Genomic DNA, 11,264 nt, shown 5'->3' on the forward strand with positions numbered 1-11,264 from the left:
TGAATATAATACTAAATCAACAGCTCATTTCCCCTTGTGCAAGTCCAGAGATTTACTGTCTATATGTATCTAATTGGCAACTTACAATACTTAGTATTTATAAGAAAGCCCACCTTCAGAGGTGGCCAAGTCGGGTCCTCAAGATCCCCTATTAAGTGTGTTTGCCATATCTCCCTCCTCTACCACACCTGAATCAAATGATCAACTCATCAGGAAGCTTTCCAAAAGCTTCTTACAGATCCTGATGATTTGATTCAGGTGTGTTGGTGGAGCGAGACATGGAAAACAGACTGGATAGGGGCTCTCGAGGACCGGACTTGGCCACTCCTGCCCTACATAGTAAGACGAGCAAACTCTGACATATTATACTATATCCAAGTGACAAAGATTTTAATTGTTATCTGTTTGCTTAAAATCGTTAAATAAGGTCGGAGACCCAATGGCACACCACCTCTGGGACATTTTCTCAATTTATTGAAATTGTATTTTCTTTTTGACAGATGTCTCCAGTCAGGCTTTTGTTTTTGTTCTTGATACTCAGTAATTAGCATCTTTTCATATCATTTACATTTGGTCACTGTGCATTCAGAAAATAATCTTATATCATATTTTCATACATTTTTACAGATGCTCAATGATGGAAGTTGGTTATGGCAAACAATTGTTGTTTTCTGACTTGCCTCCATCTGTTTGCCTCTTGCCGCTTTTCAATAGCTAGTGCGAGTGATTTTTTTGTTTGTTTGTCCCTTACTCGGTACATTCAAAGTATGTGTAGTGATGGCTAAACCCAATACTTGTACAATGGTTCAGGTTGATTTTTAATCTTCTCTCACCCTAACATTTTTTTGTTTGGTTGGTATTCAGTTATTGAAAGCTTTCCGTTTTCATTTGCTTTTGTTGAAAGTAATCAAACTGTGTGTGGACATTGAAAGGTATTCTTTGTTTGAAAAATCTATATCTAAGAGAGGCAAGTGTGAGGAAAAAAAACAACCACATCCAAGCCAAATGACATCTAATGCCTCTGTTCATATGAAAACTGGATGGGTTCAAACAAAAATCCTATTTCGTTAATCATGTCTATCTTTTATTTTTATTTGTCTTTGTCTTTGTTCATGTCCACTATACGAAACACTGAGGAACAAACATGAAATACACAAAACCAAAGTCCATACCAGTCAATACCAAGACAACAATCAAAAATGACGCGTAACAATACATACTAAACAAGGAAAAAACGTGACCTTGTTGCTCTACAGGAAAATTAAATAAATTGGCTTCATTTTTCTATTGCTTTTGATGGAGTGTATATACATGCGGATCTCGGCCAAAATGAATGCTTTGCTACTTATCATATCTTACTTATGTTCATTTAACAATTATCTTATTTTTATTCTCTCTTAAAGCCCACTCATATTCATCTGGGTCCATTAAAAAGTAATTATATTTAAAAAAAACATTTGGCAATTTGGATTTGTGTGTTGCTTCGGATGTAAGGGACCGACAATCATTTCAGCGTGGTGTGGCTCTTTGACTCTCACAGTTTAAAATTTTTGCTCTTTGTTTCTAACTTGTTCCCGATCCCTAGTATATACTATACATTTGGGGTGCCTAAGGTGTTCCAGTCACAAATCAAATGCCTTTATTGTCATTGTACAACAGCAGCGTATAACAAAATTAGTGACAAACTGAGTGTGTAAACATTGCTCTCCTTTACATTGTACACATTAGTTATTTGCTTATTTGTTTAATCGTTTTCTTACAACTCAGTCCACTTTTATTTTGAATGTTGTTTTTTGCTGGTTATTTTTCAAGTTTTGCTGCTCTTCATCTGCTTTGATGGACTACATATAGTGAGGGCCTCCTTGCCTTGGCAACAGAGACTGTTCACACTGTAATTACAAGAATGAAGGACATTTCATTTTGATTAGTGAAAAAGCTTTTATTCGCAAACTCACATCCATAATTAATCATTAAATCATGGGAGAGTGAGTGAGACGGACAGATAGGGATGCCCAGCGAAAGCAAGATGGGGGTGATGAATGTAGAGAAAAGGAAAGATGCATAATTATCTGCACAGGTTCCCTAGTAAATCCACTGAGCTAACATGGCTAATTAAAGGAGCAATCAAAGGTCCACCTCCTAAAGAAAAAAATTGTGAGGGTGTAGAGAGAGAACGACATCGGCCTAAAAAATAGCAAGGATGCTTATTAAAGAGAAGAGAGAAATTCATTGTTATCATTTCATGTCAGATGTCGAATTGTTTCTTAGATGATTTGGTTTTTATACCCATTCTGCTGTATTTTATTTATTTATTGTCAGTACTAGTATTTGGTCTGGCACACTGATCATTTTTGACCTTCATCTGTAAGGAGAAAATGGCAATGATTTACAGCGTCAAAGAAATAACCAGCCTGTCAACCAATAGTATGTATTATATTCCTCATATCTGATTTGCTGAAAAGATTATTCTTCTGATGCGCTTCAAGGCCAATATCAGTAATAAAACCAACAGTCATCAGTTGTCCTCTAACTGAAATGTTGTTGAGGTTGCTCCCAATAGAAAGAAATGAGCACACCGTGCCCTTTTTTACTTTCCTTTTTTTCCACTTTTGAGATGGTATGCCTTTCACCACCGGGCAGAATAGATTCATGCATTTTAGCACATTTCGCAACAGTCCGTTTAGAGTGATTTAGTTGAAGTTGGGTAAATGAGACATTTTGAGAGTTGTTTTATTCTGTATGCTATATCCAGCTGTACAGTGTTACAGTGGTTAGCTTGTCTGCATCGTAGCTCTGAGATCAAGGTTTCAATCCCGGGCTCGGCCACCCTATGTGGAATCTGCATGTTCTCGTTTTTATCAGTTCTACAGTTTTCTCCCATATCCTCAAACCATGCACGGTAGGCTGATTGAACTCTCCAGGCATGAGTATGTGCACGTGAATGTTTTTATTATTTAGCCCTGCGACTGGCATCAAATCTAGGGTGTATACCCCGCCTCCTGCAAATAAACACATAGATAGGCTCAAGCATCCCCGGCAACCTTTGTAAGGATAAGCTGAATAGATGAACGAGGTGTCTTTCTAAAAGTGGGTACCGTTCAAAGTAATATTGAAGTAAACATCATTCTTAACTTAATGTGAAAGCATGTCTTCATTCTCAACACCTGTGCAGCTCAAGGTTGTGGACATATCTTATATAAATTGCTTTAGCCATTCCATGTTACATTCACTTTTAATGTTTTTAAAAAATACCATCAGGAGGAATTCATGTATAAGTTGTACAGGTAAGTCACACAATCAAGAATAAAGAGGTTTGAGGGTAGTCAGCAGATCATTCCATTATTCAGTTGATGCAGAAAATGCTTCCTCAGTTCTCGTATTTATTTGTAGCTGTGTTTCCTTTTCTTCTACACTGCTGACCTGACCCCGAGGGGGATAGAGTTAGAGTTATTGTGGACTAGATTATACTGGGTCATCCACTGTCAGCAGAAAAAGAGCTGAGAGCAGGACAGTGACCCCCTGACCACTGTTAGTGTGTGTTTCTTACACTCTTTAGTCCTCTGCGCCTCAATCAGTAGACTGCATTATTTCTTTGTTCTTTGTTTATTATTCCATCTGTTTTCTTGCACTGCAGTTATTTATGCATATCTAGCTCACAACTTCATAGGTAGAAGGTGTATTTGATCAAAGATATCTCCACCATAGGCTATTTAAGTAAGATAGCTAACTTAACTCCATCTTAGATATTTCAATATAATTTGGTTGTCATGATGTGTCCGGTAATTGACTGGTTCCATGTTTCAGGTTTCCGTAACAGCTTTGACAAAGTCAGCTAAGCTATAATTCAGTTTAGTCTTGATTCTAATAGTGAAAAGTAGTAGAACATTTTAATGTAGCAGGGTAAAAAATTGGCTATAGGTATTCCTCTCTCAAAAAATAACACCTACATTAACATATAGTTGACAAACATCCAAAGGACACTTTTTTAAAACTACGGTTGCAAATAAATTCGGTGATAGTACATTTTCTAGTCAGTTTTGCAGGCCAAGGGGCCGTCTGTCAGTCTGTGTCCTCACCATCTTGTTTTGTTTGTCCTTGTCTCTATCCCTCTGCCCTGTCCACCTGGTGTCAATCTGGCCACTGTATAATTGGTTGTTTTTTGGTCGACCGGCCTGTCCTCCCGGGTGTTGATTCATGGCGTTCATAAAGGTGACAGTAGCGGTTGTCCCTACCAGACAAAGTACAGCCATCACTAGCTGGACCTCAACTGACCCTCCACATTGTCTGCACACACACACAAGCAACCCATACAAATGAAACATGCAAGTTTGCCTCAGGCCACATTGGTGTAGCGAAAAAAAGTCAGTTAAGGTCACCAAATACACAGCTTGACCAAATAACCACTATTACATTTATTTAAAAGCAATAAAAATCGACATATGGCTTAAGGACTCTCTGTTTACATGTTCTTGTAGATAGATTTTTTTATGTGGCATCAATACACTTACGTCCAAATAGTTTACCACCAAAGTTGGTACACCCATGCATCGTGTAACATACTTATGTCGTTCATAAAAAGTTCATCATATTTAACAGTTTTGTACTTTTTATTCCCCCAAACACGGTATCAGGTGGAAGGAATGTGTTCCATTCAGCTGCACAAGTTGTGAGGCTAAATGTAAAAATATCCACTTGTATCATACTCTAAGAGAAGGGGCGCCATGAAATGACATGGTGTTGCAGATGGCGCGTCGACACTATGCTGTGTCCATTTTACATCAGGTTTCAAAACTCATTGTCTTCACACGGTTGGCCAGTTTTTGTGTACCAGGTGGTGTTTAATGAGTGGAGAAGCAATATGTACCTTTGGTTTTAGCAATTATGTGTATATGCGTCTGTGTAATGTGCATAGATTATGGATGGATAAATCAAGTAATATTTAGCCAAATTATTGTATGGAGTGCCACAATAATATTCTTCTTAGGTCTCCTGAAGACAACCTGACTTGATCTGCTTAACAGTGTCACCTTAAAAAAATCTGCACCAGTAACACACATTTAAAAATCTTGCTCTGTAAAACTCCCCCACAAATAATAGCCACATGTGTGTCAGGTTCAAAGGTCTCCATCTTCCTCTTTTTAACCACACTGCCTCCATATCTGTAATTGAAGGTAATCGCTCCATAAACGGATTGGGCAGATCTCTGTGCCATTCTACTCTGGCTTGTCATGATGCTGCTACTGACCTTGTCACAAATTTTGTGCATGCTTTTTTCTCCTCTTCTGTGTGTTATGCTTGAAGAGAATATCACTGTGTTGGGTAGAAGTTATTGTAATTTAATTTGTGTGTATTCTACTAGGTTAATAGAAATGTTGCTGTCAGTTGAAGTGTGTTACAGCAAGTGTAATTGCTTGTTTGTCAGTATGTGCGCTTGTGTCTCAGTGTTAAGGTTAATTCATGTAACTGCTAGTAAGTGACCACTGACCACTCCCTTGGTGTCCTCTTTGAGCTTAAGGCCACTTTATAGCCCAGGGCTCTCGCTTCTTGCCAGACCATTGATCTATAATTGCATCTGTAGCATACACTAAACAGAGATGCTGCTGTTCAGTAAGGCAACCTATCATCCTAATAGAAAGGTTTTCCAATCATTGATCACTGTTTTGTATTGTAAATCACCCAGCTAATTTTAGCATTATGATTCTGATCATTTTGCCAAGTACCCCAATAACAGTTTATCAAGACATTTCTCCACCAATCTTTTTTTCTTTTTTTTACTCGTTTTTCTTCTCTCAGTAGGACCCGTTCCTATTTCACACCCTGGTCAATGAAGCAGGCTTCTTCACTTTCTTCACATCCGCGCTAGTACATCGTTTGAAAGGAATCAGTCATTTAGAACACTCAGAACAGATATTAAACAGGCATCAACCTCTTGCCAGGGCCCAATCACGCTGTTCAAATGTTGTTCTTCCACCGGGAGTGCAGGACAGCACAAGAGATGGGATGTGCAACATTAACTTGATTCACAGCTGTGGCAACTGAGTGACACTCCATAAACCTCAGCGGGCTGCCACTGGGACCTGCCAACAGCACCCCATGGCTAATGTGACTAGCAACGCATACTCTCGACACAACATGAGGATGCCCATAACCACATATAGGGATTTATTTTGCAAATAGTGACATTAACTATTATCCTTCTGATTCTAAACATTTTCTTCTATATCTTACATGGACTAATGTGGGTTTTATTTTACTAAACAAATGCCAACTTTCTTTTTATTTTTTGACTAACAGTAAATTTACATGACACAATGCAGACACTAACTACTATAAACCCACTTCCTAAAACTACAACAAAAACAGTCTCTCCAGAATGTATTACTACCCTTTTTTATTTAAACCTCTACTTATTCCTCTCCATTATGTCATAAATAAGGCGTACTATAATTTTAAAATCACTAGTTCTAATATTTCTTATATTTACCTAGAGCCTACATGTGTGTGTGTGTTTTTTGGATTTTTTTTTTAATTAAATGCCTTTAGTACTGCAATGTCGGGACTTTGCTTAAATCGCATTGCCCCACTTCAAAATAATACTCTAAATTTGCCAGAGAGGGTTCTCACATGATAAAGCATTGTAGCCATTGCATTCCTAACGCACATTTTTAGAAGGGAATGTGACTTTCTGATCACATTGTCACCTTTGGTGTTGGACATAAAATGTCTGAGAGAGATAAGTATATCGGTGATGGATGATTTTGTCCCCCTAACACACTGAGATCTGTGTGATGTCATCTGTGCATTAAATTGCCGATCTCTTAAAATGCCAACGTCACCAGACCCATGCATAAAAAAAAAACTTGAATGGTGTTTCACTATATTCCTAAAATATGAGTGTGTTCTCTTAAGCCCTTACGCCAGTTGCAGTTTTAGCAGGTGAAATGTGCTCTTCCTTTGTTTTGACATTCATACAAGTAAGGTCATCCATTCTGAGAAGCTTTTAGCCATCATACCCTCCTCTCTGGTACTATTACTACTATCACCATTACTAGGCACTGCATTTTTGACAAATAAATTAGTCTGTTTGTGCCAGTGCCAAGCTTTGCTCAAACAATACCATCATAAACACTTCTCATATCACCTTGGTAATGCCATGGCAACCTGTGATCCACAAGGGCACCACATGTTTCAATGAGTAATGGCTGTTTCGAGCTACAGATTTCTAGCCATTATTTCTGATCAAAGAATAATCTTTAACCATTTCATCTGTGTTTCGAGTGGCTCTCTTTTTATTGCATTTTTATGCAGTTTACTGAATCAAATTTGCATATTTTTAGCACTGATTGGCCGTCGTAAGAATGTCGGTGAAAAGCTGGTGATTGTGGGCAATGCATTTGATGACTTGGACACATTACTATGACAATTCTTCAGTTACACTGAATTTATTTTTACATTCATAAGAAAATTGACATTTCTGCAGAAAACAAGAAGCACCTGAATGCAATTGCACTTGTAGGAAACCCGATTGGTGAAAAGGTCTTTTTTATGGGTTACAATGAAAACCCGCACTCACTGCGGCCCTTTTTGGAATCGTTTGCCCACCCTTGCTTTAAACCTTTGTTGCCAAACATATTTGTTAATTGTTTCATAGAGAATACACTGTCTATCATCATTGAGTTTAACACAGATGGGAAATCCTTGGGAATAATGAAATCAAATCATGATGTAGACACTGAAACAAATGATGATTCTAAGAAAATAAATTAACCTTTGGAACATAAAAAGTGATATTTTTTTAGACTCAAACTCGAGGAATCTGAATGTATCGAGCGGGCGGGCTAAGAAACCGGAAAAGACTTAGCAGCTAAACTTTTAGAGGAAGTGACATTGCTGAATGCAAAAGTTAATTAACAATATAGAGCGCCACAAGGCAGAATTCAAATTAGTTTTAAGCAACCACTAAATCCAGATGACAGGCAAGTCGTTCAACCCAAGTCACTCAGGCCACATGCAACAAAACAAAAATGAACTAAGAAGGGTGCTTTTTGGTTTAATACAGCATGAAAATATCTAATGAAAGGTGTTGTGGCCTTAACCTGATCCTCCTCTCTTCTCCCCAGGTATTGTCTCCAAATCTTTCGATTGTCGTCTAAAAGGCCAGGGGGCTTCTTTTGTAGAGACAGAAGTTGTGGACCCTTCTGTGGACGGCAGGCTCAGTGATGAGGACGCTATCCAGCAGGTAATCATCATCCAAGGCTACAGTGATGGAGAGATGGCCATCGACCAGACCCTGGAAGAGTCTGCTGCTGCAACCCTGCAGACACTTGCTATGGCGGGCCAGGTGGCAGAGGTGCTCCACATCACAGAAGATTTGCAAGTTATCACATCAGCCAGGGATGTGGCGTCTACGGGGGCAGACCTTGCCACAGGGAGCACCCGCTATGTGGTGCTGACAGGAGGAGAGGGTGCGACTGAGATACGGGCAGTAGCTGAAGAAGCCAGAGAGGTCTGCGAAGCAGCCCAAAAAAGTCATGGCACGTCAGAGTCGTCCACAGCTTTGGATGCTCTGCTCAGTGCTGTGAGCAAGATGGACCATCAAGAGCAAATACACGAAGATGTGTCGGCCGTTCACCAGGTCGAGGCCTCCGAGATGGCTCAGCATGTACAGAGTGAAGTGCAGTCATTGGTCAAACAGGAGGAAGTCAGTGACCAGAAAAGTCAAGAAGACATGCAGAACTTGCTACAGTTGGCAGCCTCGCAAATGATCAAGGAAGGGCTCACCCAGGTCATTGTCAATGATGAGGGCACCCACTACATTGTTACAGAGCTGGATGACTGCACCCTACAGGTGGAAGGAGGGGTGTATGAAGAGGCTGCAGCATGTGAACAAGAAGAGCAGCAGGCCCATTAATATTTTCATTGCCAGACATTTTCAGAGGGGACTACCTCTGGAGTGCAAACAGGATCATGACACATCTTTCAAGGCACACAGATATAGTCCTATAATTATATTGATTTACACCAACTCTACTAAAAGAAAGAGGAGACTTCATTTTATGACCAGGAAAAAAAAGATTCTTGTTTCTGCTCTTTAGTTATCAATGTTGTATTTGATTTTAGATTTGATTTTCATTAAAAAACAAATTACCTTTTTTTAGACAAGGCAGGGAGCAAAACATAAATCATAGCAGTGACTTTGATATGAAGATTATTTTACTTTTGTGGCATTGCTAGTAATCATAGTTGAATAATGGTTTTGTCACAGAGCACCTGAAACATTTGGGTAGCAAAATACACCTGGAATATGAACATGAGTTTGTAATTATCAGATGCAGTTGACACACATTAATCCTCTTTATAATCCCATGGCAAAAATGGAAATGACTCCATTAATGTAGGTTTCAACTTATAAAATAAATTGGGTACTCTGATTTCTAGGTTATCCATTCAACACAATTCATCAGGAAACACAAATCTTTCAGAATTTCTGGTGATAACTTCACAACCGTGATTGATAAGCCTTGCTTGCTAACACTGTGTTTTCTGACACATGTTAACACAATAAGAGAACACTCACACAACAACTACGGAATAAAAGGCCTATGGATAGCGTGCTAGGAGACTGCAAAAATGTGCAGCTCATTTCAGTTCTGACTTTTAAGTTCTATTTGGAGATTTTTTTTTGAGTGGGAAAAAGGCAGCTGAGAAAAAATTATATATATATATATATATATATATATATATATATATATATATATATATATATATATATATATATATATATATATATATATATATATATATATATATATATATATATATATATATATATATATATATATATATATATATATATATATATATATATATATATATATATATATATATATATATATATATATATATATATATATATATATATATATATATATATATATATATATATATATATATATTATTTTGTTGTTTGTTTGTTTTTTTAAACACATTATTAATCAAAAGAGCAGATTTCAAACTCTCCCTATCCCCCATCACAATTCACACCGTTAGACCGTGGTAAATATTAAAGATATGGTCAGATTCATTTGATGGATAGATCCATATACACGTACACACAAGTGTGCACCGATGGACGCTCATGTTCTTGGAATGGGATGTCTGGTTCTTCCTTTCTAGGTATTTATTAGAATTTGTTGATTTTTGTGTATTTTGGGGGGTCTTAATATGTTCATGTTCATATAGTGTAATATCAGTTTATAGTTATGGAATTGTTCTGAGAAAAAAAAAATGCCAAACAAGATTCCCATGATAACCCCTTTTGTATGGTAATTAAAGACAAAATAAAAGGCATTTAAAAATAATGGCCACTAAATAGCCAAAAAAAGGCTCGGGCCCTTCAGGGTTAAAGTCCCTTGATATAGTATTTTATAGTATCTTTAAAAGAAAACATGGTGCTTGTCTGCCCTCTGCCAGCAGTATCTGTTCAGTTGGCGTATCTAAAAGCTCGGAATTCATACCAACGCTTCGTCACTCACTTATGTACTGATCCCTGTGGATAAAGTTGTGGAAATTTGTGTATTCTAAAATATATGTTCTTCTTTTCAGCATTGGATGTGTTAATTAGAAGAGCGCCATATGACAACGACAAGATGAGTATTTTGTGAATAATGAGATGCATTTGAGTTTTTGAAACCGCCCAGATTATGCTTAATTAAGGCCATGTCATGATTCTGAAATATTGTTTTGGCTTTAATCTCACATTTTTTTCTTATTACAGTCATCAATTAGACGTCAATGTGTGCAGTGGACATGAAGGTTTTCCCCTGCAATGTTTTCTTGCATTTATTTAAAAGGAAAAAACTTGGAGGCCTTAGTTTTTTCTGTCCTTTCTAGTTATTAACATAGGATTGGGTACAAAGCACTGTTTTGCATAGTTTAAAAGCATCTTCTTTTACGTTTATGTCTCACTGCGGCTACTTTATGCAGACTTTGAAAGCTATTTGGGAGCGCTGTATTCTAGATTCATTTTCGTTTCTAACAATAAAGAGTGAAGCCAATTTTAACAAGTGCATCCATAGGTTTTCATTGTTGTCTTGACTTTATTGCAGTGTTTGCAGTGATCGTCATGTAATTTCAGCATCAATACGGCAATTACGTTCACAGCACTGTGTCGTCCGGTAAAAAAACCTCCATGCACATCCGTGCATTAACTGATATCTCCCATCATGCTTTCTGATCACTAACACAGTCATTATCATCACCAT

General features: G+C 37.7%; 1 protein-coding gene across 1 annotated transcript in view; it reads left to right on the forward strand.

The window, feature by feature from the left end:
- The window catches only part of znf407 (zinc finger protein 407), a 100,899-nt gene extending 91,468 nt beyond the window's left edge, over positions 1-9,431 (forward strand). Inside the window, exon 10 of the mRNA XM_077720806.1 lies at positions 8,121-9,431. Within this exon, the coding sequence (XP_077576932.1) occupies positions 8,121-8,911 (791 nt within the window). The 3' untranslated portion in view covers positions 8,912-9,431. The remainder of the gene's footprint in view (positions 1-8,120) is intronic.
- The last annotated feature ends 1,833 nt before the right edge of the window (positions 9,432-11,264 follow it).

The sequence above is a fragment of the Stigmatopora nigra genome, chromosome 7 (assembly GCF_051989575.1).
Source record: "Stigmatopora nigra isolate UIUO_SnigA chromosome 7, RoL_Snig_1.1, whole genome shotgun sequence".
In the NCBI taxonomy this organism is placed as follows: Eukaryota; Metazoa; Chordata; class Actinopteri; order Syngnathiformes; family Syngnathidae; genus Stigmatopora; species Stigmatopora nigra.